The sequence below is a fragment of the Vitis vinifera genome, chromosome 1 (assembly GCF_030704535.1).
Source record: "Vitis vinifera cultivar Pinot Noir 40024 chromosome 1, ASM3070453v1".
NCBI classification, from domain to species: Eukaryota; Viridiplantae; Streptophyta; class Magnoliopsida; order Vitales; family Vitaceae; genus Vitis; species Vitis vinifera.
This window is the reverse complement of record NC_081805.1, coordinates 18,959,673-18,986,259: the sequence shown is the minus strand read 5'-3', so window position 1 is coordinate 18,986,259 and position 26,587 is coordinate 18,959,673. Positions and strand designations below refer to the sequence as shown.

The 26,587-nt window shown below is 37.1% G+C and overlaps 1 protein-coding gene across 1 annotated transcript; it reads right to left on the bottom strand.

Annotated features, from left to right (window-relative positions):
* Window positions 1-476: 476 nt before the first annotated feature.
* LOC100247979 (isopentenyl phosphate kinase) lies at window positions 477-26,587 on the bottom strand. The gene is made up of 12 exons (XM_002263727.4): window positions 26,269-26,587; window positions 25,207-25,437; window positions 24,750-24,847; window positions 24,295-24,337; window positions 10,550-10,611; window positions 10,322-10,378; window positions 5,212-5,247; window positions 5,048-5,125; window positions 3,899-3,965; window positions 3,740-3,802; window positions 970-1,073; window positions 477-896 (listed from the first exon to the last, which is right to left on the bottom strand). The coding sequence occupies exons 1-12, from the start codon at window positions 26,351-26,353 to the stop codon at window positions 798-800; spliced, it is 1,023 nt and encodes a 340-aa protein (XP_002263763.1). The 5' UTR covers window positions 26,354-26,587; the 3' UTR covers window positions 477-797.

Here is a 26,587-nt window from a genome sequence, read left to right as displayed (position 1 = left end):
ATTAAGCTACAATGATAAATTAAAGGATCGTTTGATTAAGAAGGATAAAATATTTATATCATAAAATATAAGTTTTTTTGGATAAAAATATCTTTCATCAATTTTTATTTTATCCTTATTTTACATCCAAATGCTTTTAGGAAAACAAAAGGATCAAGAAAAAAAAAATGTAAAATTGAGGTTATAGTTACTATTTTCAATAAATAGAAATTATTTTTCCAAAAATAGAAATTAAATCATCTATTTGACTCAAATATTTCTAAATTAAATGGTATTTTTCTTCAAATAATTTGGTAAAAAGAAAAAACCCAGTAATTTAAACCCACACCAAGGACAAGTGCATTTTAGTGTTATGATGACCAGCTTCTTGAAATAGATAAAGAAAAAGGTGTAACAGTTGAAAGTGAGACCAAAAAAGGAATGGAGCTGATTGTGAGAGTAATAGTGTGCTTCAGCTTCTCGCAGGTTAAAGAGCATGGTTAAACTACATTCCTCAAGACTTTATCATCAAATAAAATACCAAGAAAAATGGTCACTTGTAGGTTAGACCCTTGTTTACGAGATGACCGTTAAGGGGGATGGGAAGAGCAGTTAAAAGGAAGAAATGCATCGGCAATCCCAGCAAAGGTCCCTTGAATTTCTGGGGCAAACCACTTCAGGAGTATCGTATGTCTGAGATCCTTCATACAATAAAAATAACAACCAATTTCATCCTTTTCCAGGATCAAACAGGAGCTCATCATAATAACTAAGAAAGGAGCATGACACACAGAAGCACATCCAGCCGGCCAGATTTTCTATCTCAACAATCTGATGACAGTCCCCAGCCACTCCTCAGGAACGTTGTTGCCTTTAAGTTCCCCTCTCAGGGCCCTAAGAGAGTCGTCTGTGGCTGCCTGCATCCAGCAAAAATGTGCTATCAACTCTAAGATGAAACAATAGAAGCAGATTTACTTTCTGAGCACCAACCTTCACAATGTAGACATCAATTCCAAGTTTAGCAATCATTGCAGCTTCCCATATCTTGGTTACCATTCCTCCAGTTGTATCATGGGCTGCTACGGTTATCTCAACTGTTGACCATATCATATTACAACTGAAATAAGGTGTTACAGTCTAAAGCAGCAGAAAATAATTTAATCCCAATGCTGATGCTGATTCATCTTTAAAAAGGAAACAGTGAATATAGACTGTTGAATTGAGTTCTCTCTCTCACACACACACACACACACATGGGAGTGCCCTTAAAATATGCCAGAATGGCAGTAATTATAGCAGTTCTACTTCTAGGATGGCATGAGCACCATCCATATCCCTACCCTCTTATTTTGAGCTAAAGATTCAATAACATCCAAGTAGGCATTTTAAGGTTTCTTGGATAAGTAATTCAAGTTGCAATGTCTTAAAAGAACATTCAAATTCAAATTTAGGAGAGCGGATTTCCAATTTTATACTTTCTCAAATAAATTTTGTTGAGATAAGGTTGTCTTTTCTTGATCTTTGAATATATTAGTTGCTTGAATATTTCTATTTAAAGGACTGCTGGGTGTTCTGCAACAGAAGTAAAATTCATAAAAAGTCTTCTAGGTGTCTATCCTACATATAATCATCCTTTTGTTTATTATTCAGAAAAGACAACAGCCACAGGTTCCTCTTATTGGATTGAAGCAAAACTTTGAATTGAAGTAGTTCCTCTTATTGGATTGAAGCAAATCTTGGAACTGAAGTAGTTTCTCTATAAAAGGTAACGTTCAAAAAACAATGACTGCCATTGGTGACTATAGCTAAGCCAACTATTCCCGTTTTCAAAGGTGAAATTTATTAGTGCTACAACATTAAAATGAGAACTCTAGGCTTTGTTTTGGGAGATGTTTTTGAAAACAGTTCTGAAAAACAATTTTTGAGAACGGTTTTTCAAAATTGTTCTTTAATGTTTTGTAGAGAAAAAAAATTCTTTAGAACTTGAAATATTCTTTAACTTGTTTTTTATGTTTTTAAAAATGTTTTAAAAATACTTTTTACTTTTTACATGTAATGCTTTATTTTTAGTCATTCTCCATACTTGAATAATTATTTAAAAAAAAAACTCTAAAAATACAAATGAAAACAACTTAAAATAATTAAAAGAAGTTCCATGAAAACACTGTTTTTTCTTTTCTGGTTGTCAAATATGTTTTCTATTTTTTGTTCTAAAAAACATAAAATTGTTTTAAAAAACAGTTATCAAACAAAACCCTATTTATCTCTCAGCTTATGGCTATTAGTAGAATGGTTATATGGAATATGATACGGAAGATAAGCTAATCACTGCCTGAAGAAAAACATTGAAGGGAAATACATTTGGGCTCTATTTTTACCTTCAGCAGGCCAGGGTTGATACAATTTTCCAAGAATTATGGGTGCAAGTACCACAAAAGAATATTGGAATTGCTGACAAATAAATATAGAGGATCAGATCAGGTAATCAACTTAAGATTGAAAACTCTATGTAACCTTGCTGACAAAAAAATCTAAGTCAATAGAAGATTATCTTTCTAGAGTTACTTCTCTTATAAATTAGATAAGGTCTTTGGGTGAAAATTTGTCAGGTCAAAAAGTGGAAAAAGTGTTGAGTTGTTTAAATCCCAAGTTTAATGGCGTAGTTTCTGCAATTGAGAAATCCAAGATTTAGTACAATTATGGTTCTTTAAAATGCATGAAGAAATATTGAACAGGTTTCTTGAAACCCGAGATGAGTAAGCTTTCCAATCCAGGGCTGATTTTAAAAAGGGCACCAATGGAGGAAGACAACACAGAATTCATCAAGACGGAAGCATCATTGCAGAGGGAAAAATCATGGCTTGGAAAATAATGAGCAAAGTGAAAACCAAACGCAATTCAATGAGAGCTGGTGAGAAGAACTTCAACGGAGGTAATGGCAGTCTCCTCACTTGCTATAATTGTAAAAGGAAAGGTCATGTTGAAAAAGATTACTGGCATAAAAATTAGAATCCAAATGTTCCGTGTTGCTCCATTTGCAAAAATATGGGCATACAAAAATAGAATGTTGGTATAAATCTAAAAATAATGCAAGTTTTCATGAAGAAAAGGTTGATGATGAAAGTTGAATGTAAAAAATTGTATATTTCTTGCCCCACTGCCACTACAAAAGTGTTTAGTACTTGACAGTGGATGTAGTAACCATACAGCAGGAGACAAAATGATCTTGTTAAAACTTGATGAATCTATGAGATCTCACGTTTGCATGGAGGATAACAAAAAAGTCCAAGTTCACGGTAAGGGAGTTGTTACTGTTGACATCCTGTTTGGTAAGAAAACTCTTCATGATACTATGTATTTACCGAGCTTGGCTCAAAATTTGACAAGTTTGGGACAACTAATCAAGAAGGGATTCTATGCTATTTTTAATGAAGGAAGATGCATGATATATGATAAAGGGAACTAGAAATTATCATTATTTGTAACAATGATTGAAAATGAAATGTTTCCTCTAGAATTTTCTGATCTTAACCTCAGTGTTTTCAGTGTAAGTTCATAAGATGAATCATGGCTATGGCACAAGAGGTATGAACAATTAAATTTCATGGGTTGAGTTTGATGCATAGAAAATCAAACAAATGTACTGATTCAAAATAAAACAAGAAGTAAAGGGCCAGATGTACAAAGCTATAGTTTTCAAATGGCCAAATATGCCACAAATAAATTGTGATAAATAAAAGCTCTGGTGTTCTTCACTAACCTTGCTTATTCATCTCCTTCAGTGTTGGTTTAACTACAGACCAGCTCCCATCTTCGCTCACAGCTGTTATAGTAAAAAAAAAAAAATCAGTTATGCAGGTCCAATCTGACAAATCAAATCCAAATGCACAATAGTATCATCAGTGCCCCATGCACTCACCAATTTCCTTTAAAAGTACTGCATTAGGTTCTGTTGGCGGACGGTCATATACCCCAAGAACATCTGTCTTAATCCAGATAATATTGGATAACAACATAACATAAATAGAATGACCTTTCACATGTAACAGATAGGGAAGGTAGTTTAAATTGAAGTGTCAGATTTTAGGCTTGGAATATGGGATTTTTCTAAGATAGCAAATTTTGGAAAAAAGGTTTGAGTTTTTAAGACATTGATGTAATCATACAAGGGAAATAGTTATATTTCTGCAAATCTACTTCTAATAAATATGGTTTCTTAGAAGCAAAATTACCTCCAACTCCTTTGGCCGTTTATTTTTCACTTTGTTTTCTTCCATTGTAAGTGAAGCCTTGTTCAAGAAAGTTTCTCAAACTCTAAATGTAACATTTGAAGGCAAATGCAATTTTTATGACTGTTTGGATGGAACTCTCAAACATAGGGCTCGCAATTCCTAACATGATTCATCTAACTGTTGGACAAGTGGGGAAACTCATGTTTTTCCTCAAACATGATGCTGGAAGCAAATTTTTACATAATTAAATTTTTAAAAAACATTTATATTTTGTAGAAGCATTTTTAAAATCTAATTTTGAAGCATGAAATTCAATCCAATGCAATAACAAGTACTTTTAGTTCTACTTCTTCTATTCCTAAATGCAAGTTAAATGCTATCCCAAACAAGGCTTTAAATTGAGAGGAATTAGAGATTGTCTCCATCAGCACTTTGGAGTGTTGGTTAAGAGACAAGTACCAGGCTGTCAAATCGTTGGAATCAATTATTTTCCGACAAATATTATTTTGACCAGGTAGGAAAAAAATGAAATGGATGTAATACTTTTAACCCATCTGAGAACCATCCAGATCTAGTGGTACATAAAGAAATTTTACACTAGAAAAATTATATCAGCACTTACATAAAGTTCATTATTTCATCATCTAGGACATTAAGTTGTATGTCAAATGAGTTTTCTAAATTTAATACTTAAATTTGATGATATGCAGCATGCATGTTTGCTACATTGAGCTTAATATGCTCACTAATGAACATTTAAATTCGGGCAGTAATTCACATGCCTGCATCCAACATACAAAATCATGAACAAGATCTATTCCATAGATAGTGGATACAAGAAAAACAACATATTCAGGCTTTAGTTGTGCTGCAAGATGACGAATGATTACATCTCCACTCAATATGGTGCAGTCCTGACCAAATAAATAAGGTGATTTAAGTTCAAGCCAATGCAAATTAACAATGACACCTGACTAAACTTTAACAGGATAAATCATACCTGAGCTTCATCTAGGACCGCATCTCCATGCAGAACCTAGAAAGGGTGATAAAAATCAACATTTTTACCCATTTTATATACAGTTCTCTATATCATTAAATGTTAATGCTATAGAAAATAAAATGTTAAAAACCAACTTCATTTCTCAATGTCCTATATATATTTCATTGCATATTCAAGGAAAATTTTAGAGATGAATCCTTGAATTCTACCATAAATTGAATCAGAAGATTCAGAACATAATGTCTTTGTTTCAAACACAAGCAATCTCTTATCTGGAAGTTCATGCAAGAAATATACCTAGTTAGTGGTTCATACCAACTAACAAATGGTCTATTCTATCACTAGGCCTTCCAAAGATATCTGGTTCTTGTTCTAAGAGAGTTCCTTCTACAACCAGTGAGCATAAAAAAGGTTATGATAACTCAACATTCAGCCAATGGATTCTTTTAAAACTGGAATCCACTCTAACAGGTGCAGGGCTGCTGGAATGCTATCTACACTGAACTTAATCAAGCATGCTGTTTAGCTATTTATAAAGCTCAGAAAATTTTTGCCCAGACAAGGTTTATTCTTTCCTTGGGAGTAAAAGATCAATCTAATATACAGGCTGTTTCCATCTTCAACTTGAAAATCATATCATCTTCAGTTTGCAGCATTCCTTATGTAAAATTGTTTTAATAGTAAAGAATAGCTCTATTATTTATCCAAGTACCAGATTTTCGTAAGTATATATAGAGAAATACTTTCCAGGCTGTTCTATATCTTAGATGACTTTCCACTTGAAAAGCAAGAGACATGGGAAAAAGAAAAATGAGTTCAAAGCTAGGAGTGACTGTCGGAAAGTGTCCTTAAATTTCATACTATTTCAGTAAACAGAAAATATATACAACTTCAGGGATAAAAATATGAAAGATATAGAGACAAAAGACTTCAATTTGTAGTTCATCGTAACATATATCAATTTGAACACTTGCCTTGCATAGAAGGGAAAATATATTAGGATTGCAACTTGGGTGCACTCAACCCAACCCAACCAAATTTTTTAGGAGTTTGAGAACTTAATCTGAAAACCGGGTCAAGCTCAAGCAACAAAATGCCAACCCAAATTAAATTTAGATGGGACTTAGGTTAGGGGCTTGCACAACCCAAGCCTAGCTTGAACCTAATTATATATTTATAAAAAATTTAAAATATAAATAAATATGTATGTAAATTTTTTTTTTTTGATAAGAGAATGTATTAAAAAAAAAGTGCAAAAAGAGCTTAAGAGTATACAGGTCATATACAAGTAAAACAAGCAAAAAGTAGAAAGGAGGGTACAAAAAAATACTCCCTCCCTCACCCCATGCCCAACCACTCTATGAAATCAATCAAATTCATATTTCCCCCACCTATATACACCCTAACCCACATAGAAAAATTGTTTAGGAATAAACTTTTTAGCCTTTGATCTGATAATTCCCCACTATCAAAAAATCTCCTATTTCTTTCCTTCCAAAGTGTCCAAAAAATGCAAGTAGGGGCTGCTCTCCGAGCCTTAATGTGCCTTTTCTCAATAAAAGTCACATTCCACCCTAGGAGGGTTTCCCTATCTCAGAAATAACCCACCAAACACCAAAAATGGAGAACACTAGCTGCCATAATAATCTTTCCTTGACACAATGAAGAAGGATATGATCCATGATCTCTAACTCCACTTTGCATAAAGCACATCTGTTGAGCAAGGTCCATCCCCTTCCTTGAAGCTGATGCAAAGCCAAAATATTTCCCCAACAAGCCTCCCAAGTTAAGAAACTCACCTTTGAAGGAATCCAAGGGTTCCACACTATTTTTAAAGGGAAAGGGGTTGTACCACCAGTCTCTAACACAAAATAAAGGCCCTTAACAGAGAAGACCCCTTTGCTCCCACCCTTCCAAACCACTTTATCCTCTTGTTCCTTTTCACTGAATGTCCTTGAAGTAAAGAAAGGAAGTGCTCCATGGCACCCAACTCCCAATCATTTAGGTTTCTAACAAAACGGAAATTCCAATTGCCACCTTCTCCTCTATGCTCCCATAGATCAACTAGCCAAGCTTCTTTGGAATCAGATAAGGCAAATAAGGATGGAAAAATCTCGCATAAAGGCTCCTCACTACACCACCTATCTTTCCAAAACTTTATCCTCCTCCCGTTACCCACCGCAAAGGAAATTATAGACTTAAAAAGCTCCCAATGCTTCTAAATCTCTTTCCATACCCTAACACCAAAGGAATCTTTCACCACTCTTGACCTTCACCCCTCTTCCTCCTCCCTAAGCTTTCCCTTTATGATTTTCTTCCATAAAGAATCCCCTTCACTTGCAAAACGCCAACACCATTTACAAAAGAGAGCCTTGTTGAACAACAAAAGAGACTAAACCCCAAGTCCTCCTTTTGACTTTGCCTTACAAACAATTGACCACTTGACTAGATGTACTTTCTTCTCTAAAGCCCCTCCTCCCCCTAAAAAAATCCTTCTAAATCTTCTCCAACCTCAATTTTACCAATCTAGGGATAGTGAACAAGGACATAAAATAGATTGGCAAGCTAGGTAGAGTGCTCCGAAGTAGAGTGAGTCTTCCCCCTTTTGAAAGATAGTGTCTCTTCCATAACGAAAGCCTCCTCTGAAAACGTTCTTCCACACCATCCCACACTACCACAAACTTATGAGAGGCCCCTAAGGGGAGCCCTAGGTAAAAAGAAGGTAGCTTTCCCACCTTACATCCAATTTCACAGGCCAACTCTTCTAACAAGTCCACCTCCCCTATTGGGATCACCTCACTCTCCTCCAAATTGATTTTTAGCCTCGACATGGCTTCGAACCACATAAGCAACCAACACAAGTGGGTAACTTGTTGTTGAGAGGCCTTACAAAAAATAATAGTATCATTAGCAAAAAGGAGATGAGAGATTTCCTCTCCATCACCCCCTCTTTCCCCAATCGTAAATCTCGAAATGAAACCACCCTCCTGAGCTTTCAAAATCAACCTACTAAGGGCTTTCATAGCGATCACAAACAAGCAGAGAGAAATTGGGTCCCCTTGTCTCAAACCCTTAAAGCTTTGAAAAAAACCGGAGGGGGTTCCATTTATTAAAATAGAAAAACTTGGAGAAGAAATACACCACTTTATCCATTTGTGTCCAAACCCCATTTTAGCAAGGATTGCTACCAAGAAATCCCAATTGACATGGTCTTAAGCCTTTTCAATGTCAAGTTTGCATATTAAACCATTACCTTTCTTCTTTAGCACTAAATCAATTGCCTCATTTGCTATCAACGCTGCATCTAAAATTTGTCTTCTCTCCACAAAGGCATTTTGAAAGTCAGAAATCATCCTTCCATTACTTTCTTCAACCTATTGACCAGTACTTTTGTCATCCACTTATAGAGACTCCCCACCAAACTTATCGACCTAAAATCCTTGAGATTAACAGCCCCTTTCTTCTTTGGAATCAAAACCAGAAAGGTCGTATTAAGGTTTCGAACAAATCTGCCATGTTCATGGAACTCATTAAAAAAATTCAGCACATCGAATTTCACAAATTCCCAACTAAAATGCCAAAAAACCATTGAAAAGCCATCCACGCCTAGAGCTTTGACACCATTCAGTTCCAACAATGCTCCCAGCACCTCCTCCTCCAAGAAAATTCCCTCTAAACTCGTCACCTCCTCTTCTTCCAACGTCTCAAAAGATAACCCTTCAATACTAGGCCTCCAACCCTCTTCCTCAAAGAAAAGAGATTTAAAACCCCCCACTACTCCCTCTCTCAGCTCTCTGTCACCTATAATCCATTCCCCATTCACTTTAATCTTGACAATGAAGTTTTTCCTTCTATGAGTATTAGCCATCTTATGAAAAAACTTAGAGTTTCTATCCCCTTCCTTTAGGCATATTTCTCTTGATTTTTGTCTCCAATAAACTTCTTCCATTAGAGCCCATTTTTTAAACTCCTCCCTTGCAGAATTTCTAGCTTTTGCCTCGGCTAAGGATAAAACACCTTCCCTTTCCTTCGGATTCCAAAAACCTATCTACTAAAAAGCCTCCTCCTTTCTTACCGAGACATTACCAAACACCTCTTGATTCCATTTTTTCAGAAGCACCTTCAGAGTTTTAAGGTTTGAGGCCAAAACAAAACTAGAAAAGCCCGAGAATTCCATCCCCACCCACCAATATATATATATATATATATACACATTATTTAATAGTATCATACTCATATCCATTTCATCCATATAAAGAGATATTTGTTCTTTTAAATGTTAGGGAATGATACAAAATTGAGGATTCATGTTTCAATAAAGATTTTGGTTATTTTAGTATGATGAACAATTATTTTTTTTTTATGATTTTATTTTTAGATGTATTTTTACTATTTTGTGAAAGATTAGTAATGAACTTTTCAGTTACTTTGAACAACATATTAAATAAACCACTATTTCTTTTAATTTTGATGAGTTGTTTAAATGATTGATTAAGAATTGAAATTTAATTTTGAAACATGAAGATGACTTCTACTCTTAATTTGATTACCGAATTGAAAATTGTTGAAAATTTCATTTAATCTTATGTGATGGCCTTTTGTGTTATTTTGTTTTTGTTCTATTTTTATTTTATAGCTTTTGATTCATTTTACTTATTGTGGCATAGGTTCTAACTATTAGATTGATTAAGTAAATGAACGTTATAAATTTACATGATATGTTGATTGGCAAAGGATCTACAATTCTAGTGAGATGAATATTACTAATAGTTTTTTATTTATTAAATATAGTTTGTAAAATACTCAGGAAAATGGATATGAAGTTTATAAAATGCTTATTAAACTGGCCAATCTGAATATATATTTACTAACTTGAGCCTAACCTGATTTGAAACCAAGTTTTAAAAAATTGCCTTGGGTTGGGTTTGAGAACCTCGGATTGGGTTAGGCTTGGGCAAAAGAGTTCCATGTATGGGTTGAGCCTGCATTAACTGTCAACCCGACCCAACCCACTTGATTTGTTATCCTAAAATATACAAAGGAACAAAAACTTGTATAAAATATCCAAATTCCAAGTCTTGTTACACATTAAAGGATTCAAACTTACAGGTACAAAACCTGAGTCAATAGCCTTTGCCACCATGGACACATCAGCTGAGGCTACCTGCAGGGATTTGAATGAAGCTTTCAAGCTTTTGATGTTTTGGATTAAAAGAAAAGGCAGAGCTGCATGCTCCCCCACAGAAAAGAAATGAAGAGAAACAAAGAAGAAATAAAGAATAAGTCTTCATGATTGATGCATATGATCTAACAAACACAGTTTCAGGATGCTCACATTTCTTTCAGAAGTCAACCATCCACATGAAAATGGAGACATCCCAATTGAAGGAATACCCTCTGCAAGAACAGCATAAAACTATGTTATGGTTATTATTTATACTTCTCAGACATATGGTAATGATAAAAAGTGGGACTAGCCATAATTAACACTCAATGGGGACAGCTAATCCTAATTTCCAACAGATGACTTAAGCGTTTTCAAGAAAACTGAAAAGCCATATACAGAAGTGAAAAAACACATGTTCATAAATTTTGGAGCAGAAGGCATGGTTCCCCAATTTGAAAACTCCCAAGTCAACACAAAATTTGGTCAAACTGAAGTAAGTTATGAGTTCATCAGCTTGAAGCAACTCGGGGGCATATTGTACCGTTCTAATGTGAAAATAAGAACCTCTGGCCTGTGAAAATAAAAAATAAGCATCCCAAGAAGTGCTATCCAAAACCATTGTTGGAAAAAAATGAAGGGATCACAAATTCAGTTTTTCTGTTGGAAAATTGTTGGAACATAATATCAAGTGAATTATAATATGAAACAGGAAAGGGTCTTAGGTTTTATGAACTCTGACAAGTAGGTGACTTGGTTATCAGAAGGCCAACTTTGGGATTTTAGTTTAGCAGTAGTTTGATGTTGTTGAATATAATGTATTTATAGTGTACAATCTTTCTTTCTTTTCTTAATATAGGTCACATATATAGTAGTTAGTTCAACCTGGCCTTGTATATATATTTCTCTATTGTAAGAAGTTAATCATATGAATGAGAATTAAGGTTTTCTCTCTCTCTCTTTCAACAAATTAAGGTCTTCTCTCTCTCTCTTTCAACATGGTATCAGAGCCGAGGTCACGGGTTTGAACCCCAGGGGTGTCGCTGGAGGGGAGATTGTTGGCAGATCGGAGGGTTGGCCGCGTCCATCAACTCCCCTTGTGTTTGCCGTGGGCGCTTGGGTTAATGCACTATAAGGCTAAGGTATGTGCCTTTCCTAACAGCAATTGCTTTTAAGAGAGTTGGTAGCGTCTAAAGTCCTACAAGTGGTATCAAAGTCAAGGGAGAAAACTTGATTCTTTCTGGTTTACCCGTGTAATTAATTCTGGGAATCCGTCCAGTGACCGTGTTTCATTCCGGTCACCTTTTCCATCTCCCAAAGCTTTCCAGTCAACCATATCGTGGTCAGAAAACCCTCATCACCGTCAACATTTTTCCGACGATATTTTCCTGAGACTTTTCCAACAACTTTTGTTTCTGGCAATATTTTCCGACACCGACCACATCATCAAGAGCGCAAAGAGGAGATCTGCAACTTTTCTCAAAGCATCGGAGCTAAAAAACCAATCCACGCGCCGTTTTTCTCCGGCAACCTGAATCCCACGTGTCGGCGCGTGAGAACGCGTGGCCCACTTTCTGGTGCCAAGCTTCTACCAGCAAGCTCGTCCGGCGCCGTCTTGTACTTCTAAGCCTCCGTCAATCCTCTCCGAACCCTGCTTCACCATTTTTTTGGCATTTCAGCCTCCGACGGCAGCTCCCTTCCTTGGCTAAGACCTATGTGTGCCTTGGGAAGGCCTCTTCTTCATCTCCAGTCACTTTTCTCCTTTGTTTGGGTCCCGACATACCAGGTTCTTCTTCCACAGTTGTAATCCGACCTCCCTTTAGGGCTCTCTTCAATCCAAATGTGATTCAATCTCAGGTGAAGTGGATATGGTGACTAAAAATCCTATTTTTACATCCATCATCTCTAGATCTCCTACTATCACATCGGAAAAATTGATTGGTAGTGAGAATTATCTCTCCTGGTCAGCGTCCGTGGAACTCTAGTTTCTGGGACAAGATTATGAGGATCATCTTGTTACACCTGAGGATGCTATACTTGATGTTGACAAAGTGCAATGGAAGAAAATCGATGCACAATTATGCAGCATATTATGGCAATCTATTGATCCCAAAATTTTACATCATCTTCGTGCCTACAAAACCTGCTTTAAATTTTGGACTCAGGCTAAAGGATTATACACTAATGATATTCAACGATTTTATAAGGTGGTTTCTGATACTGTTCATGTGAGACAGCAGGACATGGATCTGTCTGCTTATATTGGTCGGATTGCGTCTCTTAAGAAGGAGTTCTTAACTTTGATGCCCTTCACTAATGGTGCTGAAGCTCAACAAATACAGACTGACAAATTCTTTATGGTGTTAACCCTCATTAGCCTCCGTCCAGATCTTGAATCTGTTCGAGATCAAATTCTTGCTAGTCCATCAGTACCATCATTGGATGATGTGTTCGCTCGTCTCTTACGCCTCTCCTCTACTCAGACCTTATCAACTGATGGTCCTTCAGATTCATCTATGTTAGCCTCTCAGACTAACTCTCAAGAAGGACGTAGTGGCAATCGAGGTCGAGGACAATGTCCTCAGTGCACCTATTGTAATAAGCTTGGTCACACTCGAGATCGTTGCTATCAGTTACATGGATGGCCTCCTCGCACTGCCCACATTGCTCAGTCATCTGATCTTCTGCTATCTCAACTTGGCTCCGCTACGAGCTCCACATCTCAGAGTATCACCCTTACTGGTAGTGATTATGATGCCTATCTCTGATATCAAGCAACCACATCAGCTTCTGTTGCTTCTGTTGCCCAGACCAGTAATGTCTCTATATGCTTTACTCAATCTCCTTCTCTTGGCCCATGGATCTAGATTCTGGAGCATCTGATCATATCTCTGGTAATAAACACATTTTCTCCTCTATTACTACTACTACCTCTACCTTACCTACTCTTACTTTAGCTAATGGTTCCCAAACTATCACCTCACATCACCTTCATCTCCTGCAGCTTGCATTTCCATCGATGATCCTCTTCTCATTCAGAGTCATCTAGGTCATCCTAGTCTCTCCAAGTTCTAGAAGATGGTCCCTGGGTGTGGTTGGCGACTTTAATATGATCCAATTTTCAAGTGAGCGTGGCAGAGGGGGTAAATATCAGCAACCATGAGAAGGTTCTCTAAGGTAATTAAGGTAGAGTTCAAAGATTTATCATTGCTTGGAGGCCCTTTACTTGGAGCGGAGGTTGAATAATCAAGCTAAGTCAAGACTAGATCACTTCATTGTGTCCGAGGGTTGGGAGTGTCATTTCAATGGGGTTGTGCAATGTGCTCTCCCCAAACCAGTATCTAATCATGCCCTTATTCCTCTATATGGGGGTAGGGTGAGGAGGGGTCTGTCTTCTTTTAGATTCAAGCTTATGTGGTTGAAAGAAGAAGGCTACAAGGACTTGCTAAAAAGCTGGTGGGAGGGGTACAAGTTTAGTGCGTCTGCAAGCTTCATTTGGAGCAAAGTTGAAAGCTTTGAAATTGGACCTGAAAAACTGGAATAGAGAGGTGTTTGGAAAAATTCAATTCAAAAAGGCAATGGCTATGGAACAAATGGCCTTTTAGGATTCTAAGGACAGGTCTTGTACTCTTATCTTTGGAGGAGATGAATGCCAGAAATGAAGTTAGGGAGGAGTTTAAAAAATGGGTCTTGTTGGAAGAAATCTTTAGGAGACAAAAATCAAGGGAAGTGTGGTTGAAAGAAAGGGACAGAAATACTAGGTTCTTTCATAGGATGGCTAACGCCCACAAGAAAAGGAATTCGCTGACCAGAATCAAGATAAATGGGTCTTAGATCACACAAGATGTTGATATCAAGAATGGGGTGATCCAAGCCTTCCAACTGTTGCTCTCTAATTTGGGGAATTGGAGGCCCAATTTAGATGGGTTGTAGTTTGAGAGGTTAGGGGTGCGGGAGTCAACAAGGTTAGAGGAGCCTTTTTTAGAGGAGGAGGTGTTTATGGCTTTAATGGACCTTAGTGGTGAGAAAGCTCTAGGACCGAATGGTTTCCCAATGGCCTTTTGGCAGTTTTCATGGGATTTTGTAAAGATTGAAGTTATGAGTTTCTTTAAGGAGCTCCACAAACATGGAAGTTTTGTGAAGAGCTTGAATGCAACTTTTTTGGTTTTAATCCTAAAGAAAAGAGGAAGGGGGGGGGGGGGGGGGGGGCTTGGATAATTGGTTTATATGGATCTTTACTAGTTGAGCCCACACGTAAAAATGACATTGCCAGAAATTGACAAAGTAATATTTCCATTTATTCATCAGAAGAGGCGCCCCTTTTGAAGCCAGAATGGATTTTCCTTGATACCTAACATAATGCATGAAAGGATTCTTGAACAACCATAAGATTATATAAAAATCATTAGCAAAGACTTCGACAAAATGCTCTATTTTTCCATAGAAAAATATTCACCCAAGAAGGGCTCCATAAGATGTTGATCATAAATGATAAGATTGATTGCAGATAAAAATGAAGATAGAGTCGTATTCACATACATGAAAATACTACTTTAGTTCTTCCCCATTTCTTTGTTCCAAACCATTCTTTTCTTTGAATTCTTCGCTTCAAAGAGACCATGTCTTCATCCACAGGATCCCACGTACCCGGATCAATCAAAAGTTTGATTCTATCTGAACTACTCATTTTCAAATGATATCCGCATTGTTCGCAAATATTCATTTTTTACTTTAAATTTTTTTTATAATTTAATCCATAACAATTTTCGCATTGAATCCACAAATGCCTGTATTTTTTAGCTACATATAGAACATTAGAACTTTTTAAATCATTACCCTTCGTGCTAGTTTGTTTACTGGAACTCCCGTGTTCACTCCTAGTTCTACTTTGACCACAAATGTAACTATAAATGTAATTGTCACTATAATTGTTACTACCACTTAAAATGTAATCATTAATGCAACTATTAATGTGCTTACCATACTAGATTTGACCAACTACCCATCCTACCTCCTCTATGTTCTTGACAGCTCATCTTTGTCTCAGTAGAATCTTTCAGTGGCATGTTTCAATCCTCTTCCCCATTACTTAGAAAAAGTGAGCCACCGGTTCAGGTACAAGATACTATCATTACTACCTGGACAATTAGACATCCAACCTGTAATCGCAACGACCCAATCACAAGAGCAGAGCTCTACCAACTAAACTATATCCCCTAAGCCAAGTGGAGCATGCATGAAGGAGTTAGATGTTTCTTCTATTCTTTTCTTCAAATTCGATTTATGAATTGAACAAATTATTCACTGACAAAAAAAAAAAGTGAAAGATTTGACTTATGGAACAAGCACAATCAGAAAAAAAAAAAATAGAAAAAAATTATAAAAGACAAGAAAAAACTCTTTCTAACTCCAAAGATAAATATTAGCCCTAACAAAGCTAATTATAATGTTAAAAGATTAGAATCACAAAAAAGTATTAACTGCCTAAACAAGAATTCTTGAACAACGAACAACTAGAGTCTATTACTCACTACATCAAAAAATTTCCATTAATGAAAGATGTAAATCCATTAGAAAATCAAAAATACTCGAACCTACGACCAGTCAATTAACAGTCGACCGCTCTACCACTGAGCTACTGAGGAACAACGGGAGATTAGATCTCATAGAGTTCAATTCCCGTTCTCAACCCATGATCAATATGAGCTCGAAGCTTCCTTCGTAACTTCTAAAACTTCTTCGTAGTGGCTCCACCTATTTGATTGTATCGAAAGGACCAATGAATTGGGATTTCCCTATTGGGCCAGGTCTTTTCAGGGCAAGCAGATCATTTATGATGAAGAGGATGAGCTTCAAGAGAATGATTCGGAGTTCTTGCAGAGTGGAATGGCCTTACTTTTTATTTATATTTATCACAAATGATATAATCATTACTTATAGTATGCCGAAATATCACACGTACCGCCTCGTCCGGGACCATCGCAAGGAAAACTAAAACTGAAATCCTTTTTATCTAGCATTAACTTGGAACCACGTGCATCTAAAGCGCCTTTAATAGATCGATAATGAATAGTAACAATTTGTTTTGAACAATAACTAGATGTCTTTGACATCCAACTATAACAATGAGTAACCTCTTAGTTTTTGAATGGCAGTTCTAAGAAGATTAACTCAAGAACAGGAGCTCCATTGTATAATTCAAACCTAACCATTAATTGAGAAGTGATGGGAACGACGAAAACCTGTGAATACAGGAGATTCTATTAAAAACAAATCCTAATGACTCTCAAGGAGCAAGAACTACCATTCTAACCCTTCTCGGGGGATTCCATCCACAAACGCAAAGTTTATGGCTGACTAATATTGCTCATCATCATTTAGCTATTGCATTTATTTTTCTTGTTGCTGGTCATATGTATAGAACTAACTTTAGGATTGGGCATAGTATGAAAGATCTTTTAGAAGCGCATATTCCTCCGAGAGGACGATTGGGGCGTGGACATAAGGGTCTTTTTGACACAATCAATAATTCGATTGATTTTAGACCAATCAACTTGGTGGGCAATTTGTATAAATGGTTGGCCAAGGTGTTAACCAATAAGCTCAAAAAGGTGGTTGGAAAAGTGATCTGAGAAGCTCAAAATGCTTTTATGGAGGGAAGGCAAATTTTGGATGCTTCACTTATTGCTAATAAGGTCATTGACTCCATTTTGAAATATAATTGTTGTGGCATTTTATGCAAGCTTGATATAGAGAAAGATTATGATCATGTGGATTGGACTTTTTTTGCTTTCGGTTTTGCATAAGATGGGCTTTAGTGAAAGGTGGATTGGGTGAATGAAAAGGTGCATCTCTACAACAAGCTTCTCTGTTTTGGTCAACCCAACTAGTTTCTTTCAGAGCCCTAGAGGCTTAAGACAAGGGGATCTCCTCTCACCTTACTTATTTGTTGTGGCTATGGAGGCACTCAGCTGTTTGATAAAAAGAGCAATCAATGGGGACTTCTTAAAGGGCTAACAAGCGAGGGAGGGGTAAGGGTGGAGAAAGGGTGAATATTTCTCATTTGTTGTTTGCAGATGACACCTTAGTCTTTTGTGAAGCCTCTGAGGAGCAGATGACATATCTAAGCCTGTTGTTAATGTGGTCTGAGGTCATATCAAGGTTGAAAATAAATTTGGATAAAAGTGAGCTAATTCTAGTGGGAGAGGTGAACAATATTGAGGAGTTGGTTCCTAAGCTAGGTTGTAAGGTGGGTGAGCTTCCTTCCTCTTATCTAGGTCTCCCATTGGGTGCCCCATCTAAGTCTATAGCAGTTTGGGATGGTGAGGAAGAAAGGTTTCAAAGAAAATTGACCATGTGGAAAAGACAATACTAATACGAAATATGGGATGAAAAATAATAAGTTATGTCTATTAGATTGACTATACACACAATTTATATAGGAGATTACAAGAGAAAAAATAGGAAACAAGAAACATAATAGGAAACTAACTTATTCCTAAATCATAAAACTATTTATTTACAGAAATAGGAAACTAATAAAACTATCTATTTACAAAAAAAAAAAACTAACATAATAGGAAAATCATTCTCCTATTCTATTTACAGCTCAACACTCTCCCTCAAGCTGAGGAATAGATGTCTTCCATTCCCAACTTGAATACAAGATCGTGAAACATTGAACTGTTCAACCCTTTTGTTAGAATATCAGCTAATTGATGTTCTAATGAAACATAGAACGTACACACTACTCATTCCTTCAATTTTTCTTTGATGAAATGTCTATCAATCTCAATATGTTTTGTCCTATCGTGTTGTATACGGTTATGAGCGATATTGATAGCTGACTTCTTGTCACAATAGAGCTTCATAAGACCATCCCACTTGATTCTCAAATCATCTAGAATAATCTTTAGCCAAAGTAGTTCACACAACCCTTGAGCAATGGCCCTAAACTCTAATTTTGTAAACGACCTTGCTACCACATTCTGTTTTTTAGTTCTCCATGTTAACAGATTACCTCTAAGAAAAGTACAATACCCTGTAGTTGATCCTCAATCCACTAGGGAACCTGCATAGTCAGCGTCGGTGTATGCTTCTAAAGTAAGAGTATTGTTCTTTTTGAACAAAATTCCTTTCTCGGGGTTGCCTTTCAAGTAATGCAGCATCCTGTAAGCAGCTTGAAGATGAGGTTCTCTTGGATCATACATGAATTGATTGATCACACTCACCGAGTAGGCGATGTCTGGCCGATTGTGAGCAAGGTATATGAGCTTAACAACCAGCCTCTGGTACATTCTTTTATCCACCACTGGTTCTTTTTTAACTTCTCCCAACTTGTGGTTTGGATCCATTGGGGTAGAGACTAGTTAACACCCAATCTTCCCTGTTTCTGCCAATAAATCAGTCACATACTTTTGTTGAGAGATGAAGATCCCTGGTGTAGAATATACCACCTCAATACCGAGGAAGTACTTCAGTTTCCCTAGTTCCTTTATCTCAAATTGTGTTGCTAATCTCTGCTTCACTTCAAGCTTTTATCTCTTATCATTTCCAGTCACTATGATGTCGTCAACATGGACTAGAAGAGCAGTTACTCCCCCTACAACCGAGTGCATAATGAAGAGAGTGTGGTCACCTTCGCTTTTTTTGTACCCAGACTCTTTCATGACTTTTGCAAATATCCCAAACTAAGCCGTAGGAGATTGTTTTAGCCCATAAAGGGCCTTTTTCAGCTTGCACACCTTGTTACCTATGTTTCCCTCAAATCTCGGTGGGATGTTCATGTAAATCTCTTCATCTAAATCACCATGAAGAAATGCATTCTTAACATCATACTGTAGGAGTTGCCAATTGTAGTGGCCAGCCAGTGACAGCAGGATTCTTACAGTATTCATTTTTGCAACTGGAGCAAAAGTCTCCTGATAATCAACTCCATAAGTTTGAGTGTACCATTTGGCTACCAATCTTGCTTTATGTCTCTCAAGAGATCCATCAATCTTATATTTCAGTGTGAAAATCCACTTGCAATCAACAATATTTTTCCCTTTCGATCTTTCAACAATATCCCATGTTTTATTCTTTTCTAATGCACTCATCTCCTCTCTCATAGCATCCTTTCATTCCCTTTTTGTCAATGTCTTAGAAACAATGTTAGGGATGATAGTGGTATTTAGACTCACAATAAAATTCTTGTGGGCTAGTGATAGGTGCTTAAGAGACACATAGTGTGATAGTGGATAGAGTGGTCGGTTAGTGCATTCTCTGGTGCCTTTTCTAACAGCAATGTGAAGGTTTAGGTCTAGGTTGTCTGTTGAGTCAATGGAAGTTTCACCAGGTTGTGTATGCAAAGGTGGGTTTGATCTTACCGTGATTTCATTCCCAAGGTCTAAGTTGGATTCTTGGACATGTTTTTGATCTGGAATTGCCTTTTCCCTTAAATACACCTTAGGAAACTGTGGAAAATTGCGAGTGACACTGGCTAGAACAAGGGATGACACGGATTCAATGGCAAAATTGGGTGACTTAGGTGTGATTGACTCAGATGACTTAGGTTCTTCATCACCATGGGTTAAAACACGAGGAAGATCAAGAGGTTCAAAGGACTCACAAGGACTATCTTCCATCATTGAAATCTCCCTCTAAAGAGAGGACTTGGGGAAAAAAATGTTTATTTTCTATGAAGGTGACATCTGTAGAGGTGCAAAATTTTATGGCTGAGGGATTGTAACACTTGTATCCTTTTTGAGTGGATGAGTAACCAAGGAAGACACATTTTATGGCTCAAGGGTCTAGCTTGTCTCTATGTTGGCTGTGGACATGAACAAATGCAGTGCACCCAAATACCCTAGGAGAGAGCCCATTTGAGGTTCTGAAGTGTGGAAAGAAACTCTTAAGTATCTCTACGGGGCTTTTGTTGTCTAACACTCGTGAGTGAATTCTATTTATCATGTATGTGACAGTAAAAACAGATTCCCCCCAATAGGACTTAGGAACATTCCCTTGAAAGAGTAAGGCTTGGGTTTTGTTGAGTAAATGCCCATTTTTCCTCTTAGCTACCCTATTTTGTTAGGGTGTGTTAACACATGATGAGTCATGGAGAATGCCCTGTGATTGAAAATAGGGTGACAAAATCTAGTTGAAATAATCTCTAGCATTGTTTGTCCTAAAGCTTTTTATTTTAACCCCAAATTGATTTTGAACCATTGAGTGGAAATTAGGTATAACAATGCTAACATCAGATTTTTGTTTAAGAAGAAAGATCCATGCAACCCGAGTGCAATCATCAATTAAGGATACAAACCAACGAGCCCCAGAAACATTAGGTATAGTCGAAAGACCCCATATGTCACTATGAATCAAATGAAAAGGATGAGAACTTCTTTTATTGCTAATAAGAAAAGATACACGAGTATATTTTGCCAATTCACAAGTTTCGCAATGAAACTCAGAAATATCTAATCCTTGGAACAAATGAGAAAACATGACCTTTAAAACCCTAAAAGATAGATGACCTAAACGTAGGTGATATAACCAAATGGTATCTTTATTTGAGGAACTGAGAAAAGACAACAACAAATTATTACTAGTTTTCTGAGATGATTCAAGGTGGTAAAAACCGCTCCTTTCCTTAGCAAGTCCAATCCTCCTCCCTGAGCCTTGTTCCTGAAAAACACAATAAGAAGGGAAAAAAATAGCATAACATTTAAGATCATGGGTAAGCTTTTGGATGGAAACAAGGTTGGCCGACTATTTTGGTACATGGAGGACATTTTTAAGAATAAGGGTAGGTGTGATGTATATGTCTCCGAAACCTGCAACGGTAGCTAAAGAGCCATTGGCCACTGCAATTTTCTTGTTACTTAGGCTTGGGGTATAGGTATGGAAAAGTTGAGATTTGGAGGTCATATGGTCTGTGGCACTGGAGTCTATTATCCAAGAGTCATCATAAACCCTATGTGAGGCATTTATGCAAAAAAAAGAGTGAAGGTGTGCCAAAATACAAGTTCCAGTAGGTTTATCAAGGGATCCCAACAAGCTTCTCAGCTTCTCCATTTCTTCATTATTGAACCCGCCTGTTGCTGAATTTTCCTCAGTTTTTTGGGCTGCTTTGCCATGTGTGCTTGAGGCCTTTGCTGTCCTCCACGGTTTCCCCATTCACAACTTGGTGGTTTACCATTCAACTTCCAACACTTCTCTTTTGTGTGTCTTGGTTTCTTGCAACAGGTGCACCAAAGATTGTCCATGTTCTCCTTCCACTGATTGTCTCTACCTAAGTGTTTAGGCAGATCATTCTTTCCTTGCTCTGAATATTCTGTTTTTGCAACTAGGATTGATCCATCCAAGGTTTGTGGTTCAAGCATAACACTCCTTCGGCTTTCCTCGCCTCGAATCAGTGCCACCACCTCATTAAAGCATGGAACCTCCTGCTTGCCAAGAATCTGGATTCTCACTTGATCAAATTCTGGGTTAAGCCCAACAAGAAAATCATAGACTCTATCTTGTTCAATGAAATCCTTTAGAACAGCGGCATCCTCAGGACATTTGGTTTTTATCACCCAGTAATGATCAAGTTCTTGCCACAAAGCTTTCAATTGATTGGCATATTCAGTAACTATTTTACTTCCCTATTTTGCAGCAATCGCCTTCACCTTAACCTCATATACTTGAGCCGCATCTCTAGCTTTTGAATACGTCTGTTAGATTGCGTCCCAAATATCCTTAGTCGTAGCCAAGAACATACATGTGTCGCTAATCTCAGGAGTCGTAGAATTCCATAGCCACGCCATAATCATAGAATCTTCTTCATCCCATGCTTCAAAACGGGGATCTCCTGGTTTTGGTCCTGAACCCATAAGATGGTTGATCTTCCCTTTCCCTTTCAGCACAGTGCGAACAAGTTCAGACCATTTAAGGTAATTTTTTCCATCCAACCTATACGTAGCCTAAATGTTTTGCAATTCCCCGAGTTGTTGAGATTAAACAATCTCCTCCGATTGTGTTGTAGTAGTCGTCTCTGCAACCTCCGACATATTCCACAAAAAAAAAAAACTGATCTCTTGGGAAATAAGGCAGATCGCGAAACAAAAAAAAAAAACCAGCAGCAATGAAGACTGGTAAAAGAACACGTGAATAAAAAAAAATCCAGCTAGGAAGGTGAGGGAGGGGTTTGGTGTCGGTGTTTGGAAAGCTATAAGGAAGAAGTGGGAGCTTGTGAGTGGTAGAGCAATGGACAAAGGGTTAAATTTTGGGAGGACAAGTGATGTGGGAATGGTCCGTTGTGTGACTCTTTTCTGTCATTATTTGTCTTAGCAAGTTCTAAGGATGTGAGGGTGGAGCATGTGTGGGATTCTTCTGTCCCTAGGAAGGGGGGTTGGAGCCCGTCTTTCTCTAGACCCCTCAATGATTGGGAATTGGGAAGTGGGAAGTGTGAAGAGGTTTCTTTCATGCTTGAATAGGATGAGGGTACATAGAGACAAGGAAGATAGGGTGCTTTGGAGAGACTAAGAATGGGAAATATTGTGAAGTCGCTCTATATGGCCTTGGAGCCGAGGACTTCAATTTCTTTTCCTTGGAGCAACATATGGAAGGTGTGGGTGCATCCTAGAGTCAGTTTCTTCACTTGGGAGGCAACTTGGGGAAAAACCTTGGCTTTGGATCAAGTCCAGAAAAGGGGGTGGTCTTTAGCGAATAGATGTTTTTTATGTCATGTAAAGGAAGAATCCATAAACCATCTCCTTGTCCATTGTGTAAAGACAAGAGTCATGTGGGAGTTACTATTTGCCCTTTTTAGGGTGTCTTGGGTCCTACCATCGTCGATTAAAGAAACCCTATTGGGGTAGCATGTGTCATTTGTGTACAAGAAGCACAGGAAGGTGTGGAAAGCAGGACCATTATGCTTGTTTTGGATAGTTTGGAAGGCAAAAAATAAAATTGCCTTTGAGGGGGAAGTGCTCTCAATCCAAAGGCTAAAAAGTTCTTTTATTTATTGTCTTTCGTTGGAAGCAAAGGGGTGTATAGATGATGTTCCTCTAACTCTTGTGAGCTTTCTAGATTGGTTGGGTCCTTGGTGAGGGTGGGTTGGTTTTGTTCCTCTCTTCTTTTTTTCTTTTTTTTTGTAACTTTGGTTTTTTGTGGGGGTGGTTGGTGGTAGTTGTGTACATCTTGTATACCTTGGGCTACTATTTTGGCGGCCCTTTTTAATGACTTTCTTTTTATCTATCAAAAAAAACACCTAAACATACACAATGTATACAAGGCCAAAAAAAGGAGGGATAGACTAAAAACCAACACCCCCGCTTCACTTATAGCCCATCCAATCTATGAAATCTAAAAGGGACAAAGAAATAGACTCTATATATACCCTCACCCACTCCAAAAATTTGTACATGAAAGAGCATAAAATCGTGTGGTATGTTAGTTCAAAATCTTCAAAAGCAAGAATACCTAAATTTTTATTCATCAAAAAAAAAAAAAAAAAAAAAAAGTTGTATTTTAATGTCTAGACTGTTGGAGAGCATAATATACATTGTGGGTTCAAATCCTAATAGCTTAAGCTTTTAGAAAAATTGGTTATCCAACATGGTGTCAAAGCTAAGTTTAGTCGGAGGGTGTTTGAAGCTTATGTTTTTTGAGCAAGTTGATTTTGATCTTTAATATTGGAAGATCATGTGTTCGAACCTCAAGTTTATTTTCCCAATTTATTGTGCAAGTCGATCTTGATCTTTAATAGCTAGATTAATTTGGCAGTGGTAGTTTGAGGAATAAAACCAAACTTATAGCATTTCTAGCACTTTGTCAGAGACAGGGATCAACTTGCCCTGTTAAGCATACTTGCCCAGGGAAGAAGTGCTACAATGTACAATCATATAACATAATGTTTTAATAATAGTTTCATTTAATATCTAGATTAATACCTCTAGCCAGTGCTCTAACAATTTCAAGATTGAGTGTTGTAACCTGAAATAGCAGAAACAAATAAAAAGATGAATATGGGCCAGAATAAGATCCCAATTCCAACAGTTATATGTAAGAACCACGTGACAGGCTGGAGAAAATGAAAAAAGACTAAAACTTGATTGATGAAGAATAATAGCATCTGAAATAAATTAACCTAAGACCTTGACTGGATGAAATAATGCCAGTAGAATAATACACTCAGGTGTCTGCTTTCCAGAATTCAGAGTCCAATAAATGAAAACAAAATTCCATATTTGACCCACTTTCTAACATCACCATTAGTTTATCCCATTCTTTTCTCCTAAACCATGAAACATCCAAACATCTACAGGAGCATAAAATTTTGGTATATTCCTAAAAAATAAAGAAAAGAACGTCAGGAAGAACAAAAGGACAAAGCAGAAAATCTTACAGAAATGCGTGTAGCAACAAACCCAGCCTTGACAAGAGGTTGGTTCAATCCTCCTTTATGAACTCCAGATTTGCTAGCCTGAAAGTGCCCAAAAGAACCTGAACCAGTAACAGAAGTATAAATTGAATCATTAGACATTTGAAAAACAGGGGGGGAAGAGGAGGAAGAAAAAGAACCATGAGAATCACTTGATTATTAGCTCTTAAATCAGAGAGAGGCTAATAGCTTACATTGCTCCCATTGTTTTCTTAGGAACACAAAAAGCACCAATAGAAGGCAAACATCTCACATAGAAAATGCCAATGTTCATGTTTTCTAAAAAATTAGTTAAGTCATCAGTCCTAACTCATACAAAGAGGAAAAGAAAAACCACAAGCCAATAGCCCAAATTCAAATTCAACATCTCCAATGTTATTGATCAAAAGAGACTTTCTAGCTCATACCAAAACTAACTGACCTGCTCCATGAACAACAATAAATCTGTCAGAGTCCAACAATGATTGATCACTAAAATCATCCACAGTAGGTGAAGCTTCAGAGTTTCCAGGTCGCTTGCTCCAATCCATCCCACAAATCTTCAGAGAAGAAAGCCCTGAAATCATTGCCTGTCTCAGCTGTGATGAAACTTTCTCAATACTTTCTTCATTCATCTTCTCTATTTCATTTTTGCAGGTAATTGCTGCACCTCCTGGACTACAGAAAAAAAGGCTTGTATAACTAATCTGCATATATCAAGAAATTTTTTTACATTTACTTTTTCATCTCTTTTCCAGGTTATATAATTATTCCAGTTAAAAAATCATGCTCAAAACCATCTACCCTCCTTTTGGACCTTAAAAAAAGTTGTCTCAGTTTTTAGAAAAGTGACAAACTTGACTTAATTAAGTCGCCATTGAGTGGAAGTTTAAGCTCCCTTGATTTCCCAACAACTAAAACTAAAGATTTAAGTTTAACTTTTGCTTCCTTCTTTTTCTCTGCAACCATACTACGCACATCCGGATAGCAAATTGCAAAATTACAATCAATTCGTTTCAACTTTAATATCAGAATCTGTTGACTCATGCTGCATCAACTCCATCGAGATTCTCACCAAACAAACAAAATTAAAACCTGGGTATAACTTTTATGGTTTGTAATTAATATAATGTACGGATAAACTTAATTATAAAAACCTAAAACCGAAGCTATCCTTTCTATGATTGATAAAGGCAATTCATACTTCAAAGGAAAAAAAAAAAGCCAAAGGGGTCAATTAAGAAACTAAAATACAAACTCACTGAGCTCACAATTCTTGTGCCCTACTACGTAAAACCAATCAAGAAGTGTTTCCGGCTAGTTGAAGGGAAAACATGGAAAGTGCTAGATGTTCAGTTAGAGTTTGATCAGCAATATGGAAGTAATGATAAAATAAAAATAAAAAAATCTAAGCATAGGATGCAGATTGACTGAAATCTGATGAAATTATATACAGAGAAATAGGAGTGACTAATTGAAGGAGGGCGCGTGAGATTAAACAGACCAAGCTTAACGATGCACCGAATCGGTTTGATTGGGCAAAGAATTTGGTTGCTGTTGTTGTTGTTGCGGGAGATGCCATCATCCATTTTTCGAGCTTTCTGGCTTTCTCAGATGCTTAGTCCTTGGAGGCTGAGAACAGCGCTTTATAATATAACTAAAAACCCACCTCAAACCACCGCAGCTTCTCCAGGCTTCTGGATGTATTTCTCTAGCCCCTGATCTTTGTGTTTGGAATCCAGGAATTTTGGTACTCCCGCACAACTTCTAAAGGATTCGGGTGGATACACTTGTGCACAATTATTTTCTGTTTAAAAATAAAA